Below are 22,676 nucleotides of genomic sequence, written 5' to 3' on the forward strand. Positions count from 1 at the left end.
TGAGTGTCCAATATGCTTAGCACTTTGTGCTTAGCACTTTGGGAGTGGTGAAGGTATGGTATAAGCTATATATGTACTCTTTGCCCTCAAAAAATATAGAAGATAGGACTCAACAAATGAAACTATAGTGCAAAAAAGAAAGTGCCAAAGAAAACTGAAATACTTAGGAAATGTTTTTAAAAGTAGGCAGAATTTGAGCTTAACTCCCAAATGGGATAAGAAGCGAGTTTTTCTTTCAGCTTTTATTAAAAAGTACCATCAGGTAGGGGCGCCTGGGTGGCTCAGTCGGCTAAGCGTCCGACTTCGGCTCAGGTCATGATCTCGCAGTCCGTGAGTTCGAGCCCCGCATCGGGCTCTGTGCTGACAGCTCAGAGCCTGGAGCCTGTTTCAGATTCTGTGTCTCCCTCTCTCTCTCTCTCTGACCCTCCCCCGTTCACGCTCTGTCTCTGTCTCAAAAATAAATAAACGTTAAAAAAATTAAAAAAAAAAAAAGTACCATCAGGTATATTTATGGAAAAGATCAATGCTTACAAAGGGTTCGGTTATAAAAATCTTTGTTGACCTAAGTAGTATCTGATCAAAAGCACAATTAAAGGCCACAAAATATTAAGTATCAGTTTATTTAAATTTCTAAAAGATGTAAAAATAGACAACTTTTCTTTGTAGTAGAAAGAACATGAAGATGTGGAGTCCTAGGACCTAGTTTGGTGTGAAATTAGGAAACTCCTGTAATCCCTCTGGTACCTACCTCCATTTCCTAATTTGCAAAAGGGCAAGAGTATTACTTGTTCATCCTAACCCTCAAAAGGTCTGTTTGAGAACTGGTCTGATTTGAAATAGAAATTCTTTACGTGTGGCCAACATTAAAATAATAAACTCATCACGGTAAGTAGAACATTATAGTTCATGACAGTAATTAGCAATTAAGTGGCAACATGCAGATATTTGCAAATATTAATGTAATGAAACAAAACAGAAGGAATATTTCTTCACACGGTAGTTGGGAAGGAGAAATAAGACTCCTACTACTTAACTAGAAATAAGACTTCTACTACTTAACTAAAACAGTGTCTCTATACTAGCTTTTGAATATTATAAATATCACCAGACACCAAACCACAACATAAATTTCATTTCTATATTTCAGAAAACCTACTTGAATACACTTTGAAACAAGAGTACAACAAAATAGAATATACTTCAAATGTTGAATATACAAACTATTATAGTTCAAATCTGAACACTGGTACTTTCCCTCTTAAACTTCAACTAAAAAAAAAGAAAGAAAGAAAAGAAAGGAAGGAAAAAAACAAAAACACCAGGTATTAGAGCTACCTGACAAAAATTCATGCTGGGCCTGAACTTCCAAGTGACAGTAGAACTGGAACTGATATGTCTGCACAGATGCCAGGGCTAAGTGAGTGACACAGGCAGGTTACAGCAAAAGGCCAGAGCAACTGTTAATTTGTCCACAATTAGGAAACTGACAGACTTAAACTACCATATAAAATGTTACATGTAAATTCTATAACAATACTGTGCTAGGTACAAGATTTTTAAAATTTTTCTTTTAATAAAAAAGCTTTACACAAACAAGCCATTAGCTTATTTCGATAAAGAAAACTGAAAATTAGTCTAAGGCCTTTGTTTTAAATCAGCTTAAGCTATATGATATAAAAAAAAAAAATCGCACTAGATCTTTTTTGCTCTTTCTGAAAAGCTTTTGGATCCATTTTCAATTCACATTCTAAAATACCTATATTAGCAGTCTTCACGTAGCACCAGTTAAGTGAGTTCTGTGTGAACACAGTAATAATTGCTGGTATGCATATAAAATGCATCAAAAATTGCTGTATGTAACAATGAGATCACCCATCCCAACCCCTCCCCACTGAAAACTATATAACCTCTTACAGAATGTTAGTGTTCCAAGTCTTAGTGTAACTTGATATTGTAGTGAGTTGCTTGGTCCCTTTTCAATCCTTTTTCTTATTGATGGGTTCAGTTGTTTCCTACTGTAAGAGGCAGTTTTCTGTCAGCATCTCCGTATGTAGTTCATTTCCCACTGAAACATGGGATAGGTAATTTACTTCCAGTAAGTTTGATTGTTTTCTTATATGCATTAAAAATGTTTTAAAGTCTTCTTTTGACTCTTCTTGATGACCTCCCTTGCAAGTATTTATGTTAGTACTATTACTAACAGTCTTAAGTCCGTGGTAGGGCTGCTATTTTATTTCTCACATGTCACTAGTCCTTCCGTTTTCATAGTTACGGGAAGGGCAATAGCTGAAGGTGCACTGACAACCACTACGTGGGTCACTGTCTTATTTCCATCTGCTGGTTTTTCTTCTTGTACCAGCTGCAAAGTTTTCACGTCATGTTCCTGCTTTTTTGCCACTGCTTCCGATTTTACCTCTGGCCCTTTTATGACCGCACTGATAACTCGGGGAGGAGTCTGGCCAGATGCCTGCTGAGTAGGCACCGATAGTCTCATTACAGGTGTACCATGGGCTATGGAAACAGGAGTAAGTGCTCTCACAGCCAGCGGGGTTCCAACAATGTTAATGCTTCCCGATCCAGTCAGATTTGACTTTGTCTGAAGTTGACACTGTGCAAGTTGTGTAGCTGGGATGGTAATAATTTTGGCAGGCTGCATGGTGATTTTGTCTCCATTTTCAGAAGAGGCTGGCATCACAGTAGGGATTGTCTGAATAACTACCTTTGGAGAGGTTGCTGTTGTTGGACTAGTGCTGGTTATTAACGGTGCACCTGCATTAACTGACTGAACTGCCACAGTTGAAATTTTCTGACCCAACGATGTCATTACAACAGGTACTTGCATCGCGACACGAACTGTCCTAGTAGATTAAAAAAATTGATTTAATGTTAGACAATAGGTTTCTTGAGCAAAAAGATGAATGCAAATCTAAAATGTACAAAACTATTGCTCTCAAACTCTACAGGTGTACTGACAATTTACAGTATGAAATAGCATGAAATAAATACATTTTAAAAACAAAAGCCCACACTAAGTTCCATCTACAAAACCATAAAAACCAAGTCAAGTTAGTTGAGACATCTACTTTAACAGCAACAAAACACATTTAAAAAAGATCAGGCAATTTTCCAAGTCTTGATGACAGTGGGTTCTTAGGCTGCTAACATTAAAAGGGGGACATATTTTTGCTAAGGCACTTTCTAAAATAAATACGAGTAATGGTTTCCTTCACTGACCTTGGAGCTGCCGTTGCTGACACAGATGTGGTAGTAGTAGGGGACCTGGATGGAGCATCGTGACCAGGGGAAGTGATATTCACAACTCTAGCTACACCCTTCTCTGCTCTGGAGCAGTTTAGAGAGGAGTTTTTTCCACCACGAACAGAGGTTGCTGCTTTTAGGAGACTTTCTGCAGACAGTGACACTCGTTCTAATGATTTTTCATCAGTAGCTGCTGCTAAGTCTTCATTACAAGTTTCACTTTTGTCGTCGTCTATGACCACTATGTTTTTGGGCATATCCTTGAACTGATATACAAGCCTCTGTCCTTCAACCTTTGCAAGAATACCCCTTTGGTAATAATATCTGTAAGGGAAACAGTACTACATGAATCAAGTGCATTACATTTTTTTACCCCCCAAGAAACACCATGTAGAATGAATAGTAACAGAAACATTCACTTGTTCCTGTTGGAGACCAGAAGGAACTCCTTTAAAAGGCTGAATCTGTGGAGTATGTGAATACTGTCACGTAAACTATACGTCCATTTACAAACACCCCTAATTACAAGAAGGCATGTATACTGAAAGTTTTATGGGTTTCCCAAATTGACAAAACTTAGGGGAAATTTTCATATTAAGATAAATCCATTGTAACAAATTCACAGGAACTAAAAAGTAAATTAACAATTTGGAAACCATTTTTTTTGCGTTTAATTTTCTTAAAGGTCTTCAACTTTTCTATTAAAGAATGGTCCTAAAATTAAGCACATTTTTCTGCAAAGATGGGTTTCCAGTGATGCTGCAATTTTAGACATCTAGACCAAAATCTTTCTCCCTATCTACCTCCAAATCCAAGAAACTGCTCTAGAATATCCCCCAAATTGTTATAATAAGGGGCTTTTAGAGCTCTTTTTTAAACCACTAAGACAATGTTCAGAGGTATTACGTTTTGTTTAAAAATTCACTCTTGTGTTCTTACCTCAGAGCTCGTCCCATAGTTTCATAGTTCATATCTGGCTTATTCTTATGCTTCCCCCAAAGCTTAGAGACAGCCTTGGAATCCACAAGCTTGAATATGCCTTTTTCTCTCTGAGTCCACTTAATATACCGAGGACAAGTATTTTTATCTTGAAGTAGATCTAAGAGAAACTCCCACAAATAGGTTGTGTTTCCTTTGAAAAAGTGATAAGACATTGGTGAAAAATTCTTTAATATAACTAAAAGCAAATATTTAATTATGCTGAATAAAAATTCATTTATTACTGGTAAAACAAATGTACTAAGAGTCTGTCAATAAGTACTTGACTATATGAGCAATCACTTATACAGTGTCAAATTGTGTCGCCCAATTACATATAAACTATCTTTCATTATAAAAGTCCTACATATACTTGTTTGCTGGTTTTCAAAAATAATATCCTATTTATAGTTATGATACTCCTATAATAGAGGTCCTGGGTTTTGTACTATTATACATCACCCTATCCTAAATTTTGAGTTCAGTAAAGGCAAATGCATAATGCATAGCACAAAGTGAACCTGAATTAAACATAATCTAATTTAATCTATTTACAGATTTAAACCATGAATAAATTTGCACCAGTATGTTTATCATATAAGCCCAAATTCCGTGATCAAAATTCATCAAAAGGCACTTATTTACTGGAAAGGCAAGTAGTACACAATGAAATATGCAAAACTTTTAGACATTAGTCCAAGGATCTTTTTATAAGATCTATATATATACTTTTATAAGATCTATACTATATACTATATAATGGCACACCCAACATGAGGCTCAAACCCACAACCCTGAGATCAGGAGTCGCATGCTCCACTGCCTAAGCCAGCCAAGCTCCCCGAAACGTATTTTTCTTTGGTTCACCTTTATGCATGAACTCTGAAGTACATGTCTTATAAAGTATAAATTACCCATGACCCTTTAAACATTCTTTTATCACTCCTCTGGACTACCAGTCAATTTGGATTTGATTATCAATGAATGAGAGCTACTGCCTCTAAAAATAGGGTTGTTGTTGTTTTTTTTCCTTAACTGCTAATCTCTTTCTACTGATGATACCTGATTCAGTGAAGATAAGCAGTATATTAGGATTTCATTATACACGAACAATTCAGTTAGTAAATACATTTGTGCTTCAGTCTTAAAATATGAACTCCTTAAATAGAAATACTAAGTAGTATTTCTAGCATTTCCTTTAACTGTCAAGTATTCATCAAATGTTAACTATATACAGCATTTGATCATATACTAACAAAATTTGAAAATGGGATATTTCTGCAGAGTAAAATACTTATTCATCACACACTACGTAGTAGGACACAAAAGAGCATTTAAAACGTGGTCCTTCAAGGAATTTACAATCTAGTTGGGAAGGGGGAAAAAGTAAATGACAAGTTAACAATACAAAAAAGAAGTAATGGTTTGAAATGACCTAAGATCTATCACAAGGCAATGCATAATTATATTCCAAATGATTGACAAAGTTTCTGGGGTTTCAGGAATGAAAATAAAGTGGATCAATAAAGCATGAAGACTTGGAAAATGACTAAGATGTGCATAGAGGAAAAGGAGAGAAACTGGGTAGGTAAGGTAAAGAACTTAATCCCCCAAAGAAGAGTCAATATTTTTTTCCCCTTTGGAGAACTCTTGAGGGCAGACAAGTAGTGGACAGTGTTTATAAGAAGATCAGGCTTTTCAGGCTGCTGATTTTCTTTTATTCCCCTCATAAGCCTCTAGGGCCAGAGGTTCTTAAGTTGATCAAAGAACAGAAAAGAACACTGAGAAGAAGAAAATTACACACACCACCACGAGTCACTGGGTCATCTCTAGGCTCCTACTCACTATCCCCTTACTCTCATCAAATCTAGATCCAAATTACAGCCTTCATGAGAAGAACCTTTAAGGGTGGGAGGCTTCCAAATTAAGCCACTGCTACTCAATCTAAATGCTGATGCTCTTCCTCAGGCATTTCATTTTCATTCTGGAATTCTCTGAAAATTCAATAAATTTATTAAGCCACAGTTGAGACCAGTGTGCATCTCTTGACTTGAAAAGATTAACCTTCAACTTTACAAGGTTATATTTATGGCTCTGAAACCCCACTGCACCAGCATCAACATGTATAAACTATAGGTAACCTTCAACCACATCAAGATGAGTACTTGGGACATTTTTATTTTCTTTGTGATCAGGCCCCAGAAGTGGATATAGTAAAAGTGCAGAGAACTTACTCTGTAAAAAAATGTTTGAGTAACAGACAATGCCTTTTATATAGTAGGGATTTGAGTGCCTCCATGTTTGTTGAACTAGACTCATAAACGTTCCTCAGGTTACCTTTAGGTACCACTCCACCCCAGTTCCCAACCACAAGTTAAAACTTAAAAGTCTTCATCTCATTTTAAGGAAAACAATTTGGAAAGGGAAGCCTTTATCAGACAAGGTAGTTCATTAAGCCTCTGACATACTGTCAGCATTTACAATGACATTTTACAGAGGAAACACTGAACTTCTTAAAATTTTTATTTTTATCTTTTTTTAATGTTTATTTTTGAGAGACAGGAACAGAATCTGAAGCAGGCTCCAGGCTCTGAGCTGTCAGTGCAGAACCTGATGCAGGGCTCAAACCCACAAACCATGAGATCAAGACCTGAGCTGAAGTTGGACATTTAACCAACAAAGTCACCCAGGCACCCCTTAAGATTTTATTGCTAGGTAATCTCAAGATTTTATTTTTATTTAAAAAAATTTTTTTAATGTTTATTCATTTTTGGAAGATGGAGAGAGACAGAGCACAAGCAGGGGTGGGCAGAGAGAGAGGGAGACACAGAATCCGAAGCAGGCTCCAGGCTCTGAGCGGTCAGCACAGAGCCCGACGCGGGGCTCGAACTCACAAACCGCGAGATCATGACCTGAGCCGAAGTCAGACGCTTAACCAACTGAGCCACCCAGGCGCCCCTCAAGATTTTATTTTTAAGTAATCTCTACACCCAGTGTGGGACTCAAACTTACAATCCCATGACCAAGAGTCACATGCTCTACCGACTGAGCCAGCCAGGTGCTCCCAACTGATTTTTAATCTTTAATCTTCACATTTACCATGCTGCCTCAAGTTTAATAATACAATATGGGAATTTTAACAAAAAGTGATTCTGACTGGCAAAAACAGGTCATCACAAAGGTTTTCTCCAGTGTTAAGCATAAGGTCTTTGAGTACAGGAGACTGCTGATGATGGGAATTATTTTAAAAACAGTAATAATTGTATACAACATAAATTAAAAGATAAAACCTAAGATGTTAGAAATGTAAAATGACCAAAGACAGACAAGGAAATAAGTATCCTAAATCCGTCCTAAATTGAATTATTATTGGTTCCTCAATAAATAACATTTCAATGTAACTTGATTTGTAACGGATTTTTTTTTTTTGCCTTTATTTCCTGGCAAACTTATTAGAGAACTTTTTTTTTTCTAGAGACTTACTTTTTGCTTTAATTATTTAAAATTAGATGTAAAACCACCTGTTGAAGATGGAATAAACTTGAATGTATTAAACCAAAATATATCCAGCTATTAAATATAGATCTGAAAACATTCGTGAAAGTAAGAAATTTTGGTTATCAGATCATCAGAACACACCTAAAACCATGATTAAAATTACCTGAAATCAACTTACTTAACATATTAAGACAACAGAATGTAGAAGTCTTGTTAAAGTTTGTTTTTAACGAAAATATGCCAACTCTAAAGCAAAAATATGGTAAGTTTTTGTTCTGACTCCTGACAGGACTGACATTGGTTGAGTAGGAAATTAAATCCAGTTTGCCTTGGGAATTCTTGCATTACCTCTATCAGTTAATAAATGATGTATCCGAAATAAGTCTTCATTATAAACTCTTTCAATTCTGAGTGGCTCTGTGTGAGGATGAGTGCTGTTACACATACCTCCCCATCAAGAACAATGGCCCTTAAGAAGGGTGTGCATAAGACTGCACTTAAGGGGCACCTGAGTGGCTCAGTCAGTTAAGCTCCGACTCTTGATTTCGGCTCAGGTCGTGAGCTCACGGTTCACGAGTTTGAGCCCTGCACTGGGCTCTGTGCTGAGGATGCAGAGTCTGTTTGGGATTCTCTCTCCCTCAAAGACTGCACTTAAGACAACCTTTCCCAAACATAAATGCCTACTGCCTTTTACTCCCCCATAGCCTATCTATGGCTACAGAATTTCAGTGGGGTAAGGACTGGGTACAAATTAAAAAAGCTCCCCAGGTGATGCTCATACATCCCTGATTAAGAACTACTACCAAAGACTGTACTTCCGCTTGTACTAGAAATAATCTTCTTACAAATGCAGAAATGTCGACTGAAAAAAAAAAAAAAATCATCTCACCTCCAAAACAGCCCTCCCCAAATTACCTTTGCCTTCTCTGGGTTTCTTCTTTATACCTAACTCAGGAGACCCATTGGAAATTGGTGATTGCTGGGTCTTTGGTTTACGGCCAACTGAAAAAATAAGATTGAAACCATACAGTGAAAACAAGAAAAACAGAAGCACGATCAGCAGACTCTGTGAGAACACATTATTCATGAAATTGACACTAATTTGTGTATTAATATACTGCAGTGTATATAAAAAACTGCATTTAAAATGAGCATTAAAAGCACTTCTGCAATTTCAGATTACAGCAGTTAGTTGGCAGTAATTTCAGTGTATATGGCAAATCAGGTACTACCAACCTATTATTTATATGGTCAGAGCCTCAATTTGCTAACCTCTTCCAATAATGTAGCAATGGAAACGAATTCTAGTATACACTTTTTTGTTCTACAGGATTGTTAGAAAAAGCTTTACCTACCTATTGCAGAGGATGTGGTAATCTGCGAAGCCCTTTCAGCTCAAATGAGGAAAAGTAAAAAGTGTTATTTTAAACACTCTATTGCTCTGAGCCAATCAATTCACCAGAATTTAAGCATATGTGTCCAAATTTCCCCACCTCAACGTGTAGGTACATTATAAGGATAAAAAAAACCTTCCAAATAATTATTTAGTGTGTCTAATAAGGGTGCCCTTCCTTTTGCTTCTCACTTCTGCCATAAGGCTCTCTCAGACAGACTAGCATCCACCGTGAACAGAAAGAAAAGCAAGAGCTGCACTTTATACTAAACGTGTAAGGCTGAAATGCATTGTTTCCAATCCTTAGCACTGACAGAAGAATTCTGGCAAATGAGGGGGAAGCCTCCACAAAGGCTGGGAGTAGCCAAGCATACTATATTTACAGATTATACTACTAATTTGGTGATTGTCATACATCTGTGATTTCTGATGTCACTCTGTTCTTCATTAGCAAGGATTATTTAGAGCTAAATAGAGACCTAAATTAAAGTGTTTTATTTCAAACTACATAGCTTTTATATTCTAGAATTCATCATGGTAAAACTAATAAATAAGAAGTTGCTCTGACAAAAATTAAAATGGAAAGTTCACTGGTCTCCTTATTAGAACAGAGATTAATTTCTCAATTTAAATAATGTTTAGATGTATAAATCAATCAGTAATAAGTCTCAAGCAAAAACAAACAAAACAAAAAAAACAAAACCAACTTCCTTAATCAAAACGTTAGCCCAGGGATGTGGCCTGGGTGCCTTAGTCAGTTAAGCATCCGACTGTTGATCTCAGCCCAGGTCTCAATCTCAGGGTCATGAGTCAAACTCCATGTTGGGCTCCATGCTGGGTGTGGAGTTTACTTAAAAATAAATAATAATTTAAAAAGCCCAAAAAGGCTTAATTTGTTTCATATAAAGTAGTATTTGTGAAATCATACTCCTTAAGAAATAGTTTATTCATCAGTAGAAAACAAGGTTCTCCAAATTAATTTTTAGAATTGCATGTAATCGTCTCTTGGAGATTCATAACACACATTAGTATATCAGAAGGATCTGTTATTAAAAAACAACCTACTTGGGGCATCTGGCTGGCTCACTTGGTTAGGCATCCGACTTGATTTCAGCACAGGTCATGATCTCATGGGTTTGTGAGACTGATCCCCGTGTGTCCAGCTCTGCGCTGACAGAGCACCGCATGCTTGGGATTCTCTCTCTCCCTCTCTCTCTGCCCCTCCCCCCCACTCATGTGCGTGCACGTGCTCTCTCTCTCAAAACAAATAAACTTAAAAAAAAAAAAACAAAAAACCCTACCTAACTCTGTATGTCCCAAATGAACTTAAGCACAAAATACAAGGTATATATATTTACAAATACATTATTTATATTTTAAATGGTCATTAAGACCATCTATTTTCAAATACGTAAAATTAGTGTTAAATTGGCAAATTATTTCCTGGTTTATATCATACCACATTTTGGTTCCCTAAATGATCCCATTTTTCATGGTCTTTTCCATCTTCTTTTAAATCCAAAAATTCCTTAAGTATTTTGTAATAATAGCTCCCATGTGAATACAGCCAGCCAAGGCTACAATAGGAAGGTAGGTAAACAGGGCTATTTATATGTATGTCTTTTGTTTTTAAACATTTACAGCAGGAAATAATTCTTTCTAAATTCTCTCTCATTCATAGCTCTCGCAAGATACATGTAATCTACATGTAACACATGACTGAAGGTACTCATTCTTCACTGTGTCCCTCACAGTAATGCGCACAGACCTATAAATATCACAGCAATCTGAAATACCTCTAATAGATGAAAAAGCTACCATTATTTCTAACACAAGTTTTTCTTACTTTTGCCTTTTTTTCTACTCTAAAATGTGAAGAGATACAGAAGAAAATGGAATTAGATGAGTACCCATTTATACAGATTTTTCATTTTTTTCAAGTTTTACCTTTGGACCGAAGAGGAAAGAAAAGGACCCAGTTGCTGCACATCCCTTAGGGATGCTGGAGGTGTGCTGGGGCTTTGTGCCTCACCCACTGAGATCAGGTCAACAGAAGTTTCAGCAGGAGTCAAATAGTAAGTAGAAAGGCTCTTTATCCATTGGTGAGTTTATTCCACTTAAAAGTCCTTACTGGCAATCTTGGTGTTTTAAGACAGAAGGTAAATAGCATTGGGCTTTCTATTTTAATTCCCACAAAAGAGGGGAACATAAGATTATTAAAAATAGAGAAAATAAAAGTTTTTTTAAAAACAGAAAGCAAATAGGCAGTGAATCTCTGATCTTCCGTTTTCCAACACTTGTTATTTGCAGGCAACTTACTTTACAGCTCAAATACACACTCCTTTTAAACAGTATGAATATGTTAAAACACTACTTTAATCTCAATTTGTTGATTCTTTGAGAATATCTAGTTAAAGATAACTTCAATCTTAAATCTACAGCATGTATTTCCTATGTCCCTTGATGTGGGAAAAAAAAATACCAGAAAAAATTTCACCCACTTTTCCAGAAATGTATAAATATACTCTACCTTTTTTCTTTTTCATTGGTTCATGGCTATCTGGTGATGTGGGAATAGGAGAGGTATCCATTGGTTCGGATTCTTCAGTTGACACCTCCACTACAGTTTCTGTAATGACATCTGGCCTCATAGCAGCATGGATAAATTCTGGAGTTGATACACAAGGAGGGACAAACACTTCCACTATAAAGAAAAGTTGAAAAATTAAAATTTCCCACCCCCATTAACACTTTTTAATGCGGACAATTCAATATTTGATAGAGGTGAGACTTATTAACAATTCATCAAAACAGGATAAATGCCTGAAGTTAATGTGCTGAATATGCAATATGATCTCAAGTATGTAAGGAAATGAATGCAAAGAAAATCAGGCTGAAGGTAAGGTGGTAAAAAGGTGGGGATCATACGAGGTCACCCCCCTTCTTCACATTTTTACATGCTTTCGAGCTTACTGTAGAAGACTGAATTATTTTGACAATTGGGAAAACATCTGAAAATAAAATAATAGTATAATATAATAGTGAGTTCTTTAATAATTACTTTCCTTCCTGGTACCCATCATTATGCTCTAACTAGGTAATACATGCACATGGTATAAAATTAAAAACATTTAATAAAGGGACGCCTGGGTGGCTCAGTCAGTTAAGCGGTCAACTCTTGATTTCGACTCTGGTCATGATCTCACGGGTCTTGAGATCAAGCCCCACATCGTGCTCTGTGCTTACAGTGCAGAGCCTGCTTCAGGTTGTCTGTCTCCCTCTCTCTGCCCCTCCCCCACTTGTGCTCTCTTCTCTCTCAAAAATAAAATGTTACAAAAATATTTTAAAAACCATTTAATAAATGTGTCTGCAGTGAAAAGAAAGCACTTACACATCATTTCAAAATATGAAGAAAAGGAAAACCTCATTACAGCCCAATTAATATCATCTTTCAGTATTTAAAATTTTATTTAATGTAACAGTCCTGATGTTTTGAGTCACTAAACCAATACATACAGACTGCCATTCGGTGTTCTATTACAGTAATGTTGCTCTGGTTTCCTTTCCATGTGCATGAATAATCAGAATATGACATTTCTATTTCAATTAGGAGACAGTTAATACATACTATTGTGGATCAATACATTGACCAGCATTTCCTAACTTTTTTCTCACATCTCTAAATAATACATGGGATTCCAATTATTAAAAAGGACATTTGCTCTTAGGATTTATTATAAATCCCTATAATAAGAAAGGCCAATATCATTGTATTAAGTCAACTTAACACCTGGACATTAAAATTGGAAGACAAAACGACTCTCAAAGGCAGTCTTAAAGAAAAAACAGGACCAAAAGAAAAAGAAACTTGTAGCCTGAGGGAGTATGGGGAAATGGTGGAAGCTCTATCTCCTCTTTCCACCTCGGATGGTTCCCTGGAGCTACTGCCTATTTATCACTGAAGAAAGGATAGAAAGCAGTCTTAGGAGGCAACTCCACCACCCCACGTGCCATTCCCTTAAGGACTACAAAGGTCTCTAATTTACCCAGAACTAAGAAAATGAGACATGACAGGAGAAGTAAAAACTTAATGAACATTTATCTGTCTATAGTGGGCATTTTCTGTATCATTTATTATAAAAATCAAGTATTTAAGTCTTGGGAACTTTGACAAAGATCAATTATTGCTGTCACAGGTATTCGTGCATAATAAACCTTGAGAACAACAACAATCCCCATGTATTTAAGAAGAAACTTTCAGGGCACCTGGGTGTCCTAGTCAGTTAAGTCACCGACTCTTGGTTTTGGCTCAGATCACGATCTCGCAGTTCGTGGGTTCAAGCCCTGCGTCAGGCTCCACACTGACAGCATGGAGCACTCTTGGGATTCTCTCCCTCCCTCTCTGCCCCTCTCCAGCTCCCTGCTTGCTCACTCACTCTCTCAAAATAAAAACAAATTTTTTTTAATTAAAGACAAAAACAGAAGAAACTTTTATTTTAGATACGTGGAGTGATGTGACATGTTTAATATAAAACAGAACAATTCACATACCAGGACTTCTTGAATCCCTTAAGCAGGTAGGAGATTCCATATGAAGCAGGGCTTCAGCAGCTTCAATGGTCTTATCTGTACAGTGTGCATTACTGCTATGAACTGATGCTTCCACTGGGGGGAAAATAAGTTCTACTCAATTAAAAATATACTGAATACATTACTAAATTAAAACATATTAGTCTATGAGAAACAAATTCACTCATATGAATAAATAAGTCATTGATACATATTAGTCCATATAAATTATTTACACAAATAACTTAAAAAAACAATCTGGTATCTATACTTTGCAAAATAAGTGTTGAATTATAAAGCAACTATTGAGAATGATTAGAAATTACCAAGAAATTTCTGAATCTTATCGAAAGGAAAACAAGGACAGACCCTTGAAATCTGAATCTTACATCAACTTTAGAACAAAACTAACTTGGGGGTAGGGGGGTGGATAGTTGTAGTTTAACAATTGGGGAAGTCAATTCTGTATCTTGACATACTGCTACTGAAATCAGGGGATATACCTTGCAGAATCAGTGGGAAACACACATTTCTACATTAGTTTAATGAATTGGTTTCTTACAGACCCTCCTAGGTGAGTACTCTAACATAGCACCAGAACACTAGGAACTTTCTTCCCAATAACCTTGTCTCTTCTTCAGGACTTCACTGGGCTTTTCTGGGTTTTACCCAATAAATTTGTCTTTAATGTTTCTGTGTTTGTGGGGCGCCTGGGTGGCTCAGTTGGCTGAGCGCCCAACTTCGGCTCAGGTCACGATCTCACAGCTTGTGAGTTCGAGCCCCATGTTGGGCTCTGTGCTGACGGCTCAGAGCCTGGAGCCTGCTTCGGATTCTGTGTCTCCCTCACTCTCTCACCCTAACCCACTCGCATTCTGTCTCTGTCTCTCTCAAAAATAAACAAACATTAAAAATAATAAAGTTTCTGTGTTTGTTTTCCCATGAAGCCTTTTCTAATTCTGCCACCTTCTGTAACTCTTTTTTAGCACTGTATGCTTTGCTGACTGAAATACCTGTGAAACAGTAAAACATAATACACCAATCATTTGGGCTTTCAAGTCCAACAGCTTGGGTTCTGCCACTTATATGTTACCCTAGACCAGCTCAGTTTCCTCCTTCACAAAACAGGTGTATTACTTACCTCATATAGGTGTGAGAATTAAGTGACGTGCAATACCCATAAAAAACATGTACAGTGCCTGGCACATAGATAAGTATTTAATAAATGATAATTTCTTACCACTCCTATAAGATTATATGTTCCCTGAGGTCAGGAGGGCTACCTTAATTCATCTTTATATCTGCTATAATTTCCAATACAGACTTTAAATACAACAGGCATGCAAGTATTTCTTTTATATATTAAAGTTAAAAACAACCCACAGACCTCACAGGGAAATTGGCCATTCAAAGCACAAACTTGCATTAATGACATATTAATTTCACACCCTGACTTAAAATGTTGAATATTCTACTTGGTAAGAGCTTCTGAAACATGAATATGCAACAGTTTCTAATTTGATAGATTTTTCTCAGTATGTCCTATAGAAAAACTAAAACGAAATATTTGTATAAACTGCATAAACCATATGACAGATCCATACATTCTACACACTAAAGATATGAATCTTTTAAAACTGTTTTCAGGAAACTCTGAATTGAAAAAAAAAATTCACTTAATCTCAAAATTCACCAAATGCTAAAGCTTTAGCCTTAAACAGTAGTCATTTGGAGAGCATTTAAAGGAAAAAAAAAAATCCAGCGACTGTTTTACCACCTGTTGCACATCATCCACACTCTCAAGCAAGGTACTGAGTCTCTCCAGTTGCTCTTTCCATTTATGGAAATCTGCTCAAAGCTAAACAGTTCCAGAGAGGCAGCCAAACCTCTAAGTAAATCTATCTTTAGGTGACCCTGCTTACTCTTTATCTGCAGCTTCACTGAAGCAAAGGATTCAATCAGTCCCAGCTCAACTTTAAGAAACTTAATAAGTATAAAATATATTACCATTCTCAAGTAGTTTTTTCAAAGTGCCTCCCCCAACACTCACATGTATTAAAGAACCTTGGAAAGCAATTTCTCAGGCTTTTAAAATTTATTCTAGGAACTTCATTCTCTCTAGAGTCTGCTTGTGTTGCAATTTAGGTGTTGTCTTATGTGCTATTAATAAACTATCCTGGGTAAACTAATTCCTTATGTAATTGTATTAAGACACACCCTAAAAACCTTACCATATTAAAATGACAGCTTCAAAGCACTTGATAATACAGAAACAGAATTTTACCCAATGTTTAATGTTTTCAGTTTATAAACAATGAAATGTGCCTAATGGTTACATATAGTGCTGCTCTGAGTTTTTATGCAGTTTGAGGCACATTTCATGTTAGTCATGTTGCTATTTCTGACCTCAAACTCCCGTCTCCCCCAAATTCAACATATTATTTCCCAGAAATATTTTACATTTACAGAGTAAAACATTACATAACAAACTTTAAGAATTAAATTTACCAATTCATATTTTAAATTTAGGATAAGAATATAAAAAATGCAGATGTTCTTTATGAATTATCAAAGAGAAGATCTAATACTCTGTGTTCTGTCAACAAATGGTTGTTGAGCACTTATCATAGCCAGATCCTGTGCCACAAATCTGAAATACAAGTGTGAATAGATCTCTGGCCTCATGAAGCTTATACTAAGAGTTTAGAAACATAAATGGTAGTATCAAAAACATAAATGAAAATAAAATATTTCAAAACTAAAGAAAAGTACAAAATAAAGTTACTCTGTAAACTAACAGCTTATTAAGTAGAACACTGATTTCTCTTTTTTTTTTTTTGATGCTTACTAATTTTACCTTTTGTCATTTTTATTAACTGAAATAACTCTAAGCACTAGGAGCTCATACTTAAGATCAATTTGCAATATTGTACCCATCAGTATCCAAGAATACTTAACCATTTTGTAAAAGAAAGCACTATCTCCTTTTAATTTTCTTTTGTTGATACAAGTCTGTAAGTAGTTTCTGATAAAAGAAATTTAAGAAATATTTCTCAGGGTGCCTGGGTGGCTCAGTCGGTTAAGCTCAGGTCATGAGCTCCCAGTTCATGGGCTTGAGCCCTGTGTAGGGCTCTGTACTGATAGCAGCCTGCTTGGGATTCTTTCTTTCTCTCTCTCTCTCCCTCCCTCCCTCCCTTCCCTGTTTTCTCTCTCAAAATAAATAAAATAAACTTAAAAAAAATAAATATTTCTCTTATTCAAGTTTCTGTAATTTTTAAAACCTTTCGATTCCTTTGGTTCAGCTCAGTAATTCAAATACAATTTAAACTAGAATTATGCACAATTCTTAAGGATAAACATGAATTTAACAGTGTTGTACAATCAAAGTAAGCAAATAACCAAACTACATGCAAGGGCTGAAAACTCCTTATCTCTTACTTAAGACCTGATTTACTGGCATCTTTTTAGACCTGTGTATGAAATTAATGGGAGGAAAAAAATAAGCAACACATTTTAAAAATTGAAACAATGAAGACAAAAGTAATCTGAAAGGTATCATTTTCTACCTAAGACTAGTAGGTGGTGTTGCTGGTTAATCCCTCTTGAAGAAATAAATGTATCAAATAAACTTCAAAACAATTTCAACTTTAATCATTGTGCCAAAATCAAATTTGCTTTTTTATGCCCTCCTTTAGTATTGGTAAGAGTCTTGTTGTTTCATTTCCAGCTTTGTAATCAACTGGTGTTTGTATGGCAGAGTACTCCAGACTCACTCAACAGCTGTTACAAAATACCAAACTTGGTAATTAAGTCTGACAAGAGACATACCTCTCAGCTTTGCAGAAGAGAATGCTGGCAATGGATCTAGTTCATAAGAAAGTTCTTAAGGTCAAAAATAAAAATTAACAGCAACTTAATTTGAGAGCAATGGGAAAAAACAACAACAACATTTCCTTAAATGATAGTAGTATGCCCCTACAAGCAAGACCATAAACTAGTATTACAAGGTCATCACTCAACTGTGCACCTGACTTACTACAGCTTATCTCCTAATGCCCCAAGGTGTCAACAGGTGAGTGAAGAATAAAAAGAAATGCAATAAAAAGGGGGGAAAAGGTAAAACTTTTGGGACACTCCATCTTTTCTTGTTCCTCTTTGACTTTCTAATTACTATAGTTACAATTTAAAAGTTTAAAAGGGAAAAAGAACTAAAATTATTTTTGTAAAATAGAGCTACTTGATGAAAACTTAACATGAGGCACGTTTAGTTTTTAAATTCTTGCAGCCAGATTTTAAAAAGTAAAACTGAAATTAATGCCTTTCATTTAACCCAGTATATTCAATATATTGTCATTTCAACATGAAATCAATATAAAAGTTTTCCACAGTTTGTTTAAATTAGTTAAAATTTAAAAAAATTAAAAATTCAGTTTCTCAGTCACATTTCAAGTACTCAATAGCCGTATATGGCTAGTGGCTATGGTACTGAAAAGTGCGGACTAAATAAAACTGTAACACAGCTATTCTCAAACTTTTTTGGTCAAGGGAAACTTTTATACTCAAACTACTGAAGACCACAAAGAGATTTTGTTTATATAAGTCCTATTTTTATGAATTTTTTTATTTTATAAAAAAATTTTTTTTTTTTTTTTACTATTTATGGGGGAGGGGGGCAGAGAGATAGGAATACACAGACTCCAAAGCAGACTCTAGGCTCTGAGCTGTCAGCACAGAGCCGGATGCGGGGCTCGAACTCAGACCATCAGATCGTGACCTGAACCCAAGTCAATTGCTTGATTCACTGAGCCACCCAGGTGCCCCTATACAAGTCCTATTTTTAGATATTATTCTATTTGAAATTGAAATTAAGAAGACATTACAATATTTATAAGTTCATTGAAAATAATAAACCCAATACTTATAATATTTTTATGAAAACAGATTTTCTATCACAAACAAAAATCAGTAAGTAGCTTTGTTTTACATTGTAGCAACTTTTTAATACATGATAGAAACACAGTTGAATTCATATTTGCTTCTTCATTCAATTTGTTGTGATATCAAGTCACATAGCCTCTAGAAAACTCTGAACACTTGTGAAAGTGAAAAGGCAAATGTCTTAGCATTATTATGAAAACAACTTTGACCTCACAGACTCCCTGAGCCTAGTTACTCCCCAGATCCTCAGATAAGAGATTTCAGTTTTTAAGAACTGCAACTGTAATCTGTTGCCAAACATAATAACATCCAAATTCTATCTTAGTGTTTCTGTAACTTTTAGCTTCTAGTGTGTATAGATGAAAAATTATATTCTATTTTCCGTAAGTACAACAGCATTTTGTCCACTGACACATAAAGGACTTAGCAAGTTTTTCACAAATACTTCTTTGCATCCCTATGAACATTTAAGCTATAGATTAACACAGGGAGTTTAAATAATTATCAAGAACATTCTCCTGCCTGCCCTTTTCAACCAACCACATGTTTCTAAAGATTTTATGTTAAATTATCCTGGTTGAGTAAACATTGATGTTACTCTTCAACTCAGTTTTTATATGAATTTTAGTACTTATGCTGCAATGAATTCTGAAGAGTAATTTCTTAAACACATTTCCAAATAAAAATTTTTTAACGAATGCCATTTTTCCAGGTTTATTTTAACACATGCTTCAGTTTTTCACATCCTAAATTGTTTCCAAATTGATCTTTTCAAGATTGATACCAGATATTTCAATTTACAGTAAACTGGAAATGATTTTCAAGTTCAAATTTCACAAACCTTTGACAAACTAGACAGATTTGTTTTGTCAGTGAAAATACTTAAGCTAAATTTCCAGAAACCCCCCCTTCCCCCCCCCCCCCCCCCATTTATTAACAGCATTAAAGTAGAGCAAAAGTTCTGGTGACCTTATCTCTCAATTCCAATTTCTTAATTCTCAATTTCTTAAAACAAGTAGAAACAAGTCAAGGGAAGTATAATTGAGAACAAGAAGGTAGAATATTTTAAATTGAAAATCTTCCAGAAAGTCTATAGACCATACACACCCAGTGCTTTCACATAAATGTTAAGAAAGTAACATTCATTTTTCCTATAGACTAGACATTTATTTTTCCTATAATTAGCTATATACGTTTATGTGTGTGTGTATATACATACTATGTATGTATGTATGTATACATGAAAATAAGCCTAAACTATATCATAGTCTCATTCAACATAAAGACCTGGCCTCAAGTTCCAATGTGACACAAAGACTGGCTAGCAGAAATTAACCCAATTATGTAATAACCTTACAGACATATTCATTCACATGGTGTAATGTAAAAAAAAATCCCAAAAAAATCCTTCACTGTCCATTAAATATTTGAACCACTTATAATTTTAGAGCTTTAAAAATTATTAAAGATCCCCTAGTCAGTCTTGTTCTCTTACAGAAAGTGAAGCCTTAGAGAAGTCAAGTCACTAGCACACAATTAGGTTAGTGACAGTGAGATGCAGATCTTCATCTCCTGACTTCAGGGTCAAGGCTCTTTCTCATACATCACACTGTAAATGAAAGTTTTATAAAGTATGTCAAGTCTTTACCACAAAAATATTTTTCTATGTTAAAAGTGATTTTTAATAAGTAAGCTTATTTATTTCATTCTTAACTCAAACTCCTCTGACAGCATAAATGGTAATAACTAAAGCTGAAGTTGATAGCTAAAGTTGATAACTTCAAAAGGAGGAAAAGCAAAAGTGTATCCTCAGTACCTTAACATATAACAATATAGTAGTGGTAATATTAAGTGCTTTATAAACTTAGAAACAACAGTTTTGCTAACAATATTCAACTTAAAGCTTACCTCCTTCTACAAGTTTTCATTAGTATCAGTTATTATACACTAATCATCAACCTATTATAGCATTAACATTTATGTATTGCATAGATTTACATCTGTCTCCCCAATTAGACTGTAAAATCTTTATGAGGAAGAATTATGTCTAACACTCGATGACTTCCCTCAAGGGAATAAAAAAGTATCATTCTATTTTACAAATGCAAACTTCACAAACATTACTCCGCCAACATCACTGGAAATTGGCAGCAATCTAAATTTTTATTAATTTAGATCCATGATTCTTCATTTTATGGGTCACGTTTCCTCCCCAACTTTTAACTCACTGAATAATCCTTGGGTAAATCAGCAAACCTATCTCAAGTTTCCTTCTAAAACAGAGCTTGAAAAAGAGCTTCAGATTACGTGAAAATTATTGAGGAAATAATCTGAAAAACAATTATATGTAGAACATATTCTTTACAGAATACTATACTCACAAGGAAACTTCAATTGTAAGATTCATAAATACTAAAGAAATGCAGTAAGACTAGAAAACAACATATAACTTAAAAACCTCTTATCAAAGGAGATAAAACTTGTGTTTTCAAATTGCAGACTGCCTATATGTTTTCACTCCAAACAAAATATCTACAGGTCTCGTTCAGCTCCGCTAATTCCAAAAGCGTATGAAAGAAATACCTTCCACTGGGAAAATTAGGCCCTCTAACATTAACAATGTTTTTCCAAATTCTGTGGGGGCTATGCTACGGTTCTCCTGGTATGTTCACAATCACTGAAAACATTTCTCGAAATGTTTAACACTCACAGAAATATCACTGACCCCCACAATTACAGGTATTGTTAGTACCAGTAACATGAGGCCTAAAATTCCATTCCTTCATATTAACGGACTGAACATACAGAAAAGGAACCAAGTTCTCGCTGTACTCTGCCTCTTATTTACTGATACTTAGGTTCTTGCTCTTACAAGAAAATAACTGTCAAATATGTTTTAATCATCACGCAGTAAACTGTGATTTTTCTTTGGGACTTTTGATATGTGTATTACATCTTACAGGATAAAAGGCTAGTCACTTATGTGTTATACAATACAGTTATATTATTCAAGACTTTATTTCAACTTAAAGCCCTTCCGTTAAATTTAGAGATACGCATTTATGTTCATGATTCTCCCCAACCGAACTACTAATTTCACACTCTCAAAGGGTAACATCTTTTTGCAACATTAGTCTTTGGTATTTCCCATCTTCCAACTCCCATAGCTGGCGATATGAAACAGAACCCAGGGAAAAGAAACATGTATGCTTTGTTGTTAGCATAAGTAAATAATATTCAAGCACTGCTACATCGATTCAGGGCCCTCACTGCGCTGTCTGCTATTAAGTAAAGCTGCTTTTTCTATGTAACTTAAGTCCGTGCCCTTCCGCTGCAGCAGTGGCGCTGCACATCCCCCACCCCCGCGGCCACTTCCGTGTTTACACTCCTCTTCCCTCCAATTCCATGCGTACATTGTCAGCTTCACTCCCGCCCAATCTTCATTGGCCCAGCGCGGGCCCAGAGTCCCGCCCCCAGAAATCAACGTTCTTATTTGGAACATCTTAGAGAGCAGATTGGAACCAAAGGCCTGTCAATCCCGCCCGTTCTGTCCTCTCCGAGGCGCTTCCGCTATGGTGGGAGGTTTGGGGGGGAGGGGAAAAGGGGGCAATTCCGTGCTGAGACTTCCCTAGGGCCAAGACTCCCTCTCGCCCGCCCCACTCCTTCACATTCACCCACTGTTTACAAAAATAACCGTTCTTCTCTGATGCCTCAACCGTCCAGGTCAGGGGTACAAAATATATTCCGTGTCCTTCCCATTCTTACCCCTAAAAAAACAACCCACGAGGGAAGGGGCATAAGCCTACTTCTTCACAGCCACCCATTAAATGAGGAAAGGGAGGCGGGCCCCTGAGAGCAACATCAACCCGGGCTATTCCACATTATTCAGTGACCCTTTCCAGAACCGTTACTCCTGAGACTGCACAAGGTGGGGACGTGAAGAGGAGGGGCAGAGCATTTTTTTGGCGGGTATCGGTCTACCGGACGTGGCCCGAGGCTGCATCGTCCACGCGGAAGTCACGGATTTGTGGACCAAGTCTCAAAG

General features: G+C 36.0%; 1 protein-coding gene and 1 long non-coding RNA gene across 17 annotated transcripts in view; one reads left to right on the forward strand and one right to left on the reverse strand.

Annotated features, from left to right (window-relative positions):
• Positions 1 to 604: 604 nt before the first annotated feature.
• ELF2 (E74 like ETS transcription factor 2) overlaps positions 605 to 22,676 on the reverse strand; it is a 94,768-nt gene continuing 72,696 nt past the window's right edge. For 7 of the 16 annotated variants that reach the window (XM_049632169.1, XM_049632172.1, XM_049632171.1 and 4 more), the window contains 7 exons: positions 13,679 to 13,792; positions 11,658 to 11,831; positions 9,090 to 9,128; positions 8,650 to 8,736; positions 4,198 to 4,390; positions 3,235 to 3,582; positions 1,708 to 2,858 (listed from right to left, as the gene is read on the reverse strand). In XM_049632169.1, the coding sequence (XP_049488126.1) occupies positions 2,231 to 2,858; positions 3,235 to 3,582; positions 4,198 to 4,390; positions 8,650 to 8,736; positions 9,090 to 9,128; positions 11,658 to 11,831; positions 13,679 to 13,792 (1,583 nt within the window). In that variant the 3' untranslated portion in view covers positions 1,708 to 2,230. Of the gene's footprint in view, positions 2,859 to 3,234; positions 3,583 to 4,197; positions 4,391 to 8,649; positions 8,737 to 9,089; positions 9,129 to 11,657; positions 11,832 to 13,678; positions 13,793 to 22,676 lie in introns of all 16 variants that reach the window. The other 9 variants (XM_049632176.1, XM_049632181.1, XM_049632175.1 and 6 more) reach the window with 5 other exon arrangements.
• LOC125923712 (uncharacterized) lies at positions 4,390 to 12,455 on the forward strand. The gene is made up of 2 exons (XR_007458142.1): positions 4,390 to 5,820; positions 11,069 to 12,455. It is a non-coding gene; the product is annotated as an uncharacterized LOC125923712 (long non-coding RNA).

Source organism: Panthera uncia, chromosome B1 (assembly GCF_023721935.1).
Source record: "Panthera uncia isolate 11264 chromosome B1, Puncia_PCG_1.0, whole genome shotgun sequence".
Taxonomy (NCBI): Eukaryota; Metazoa; Chordata; class Mammalia; order Carnivora; family Felidae; genus Panthera; species Panthera uncia.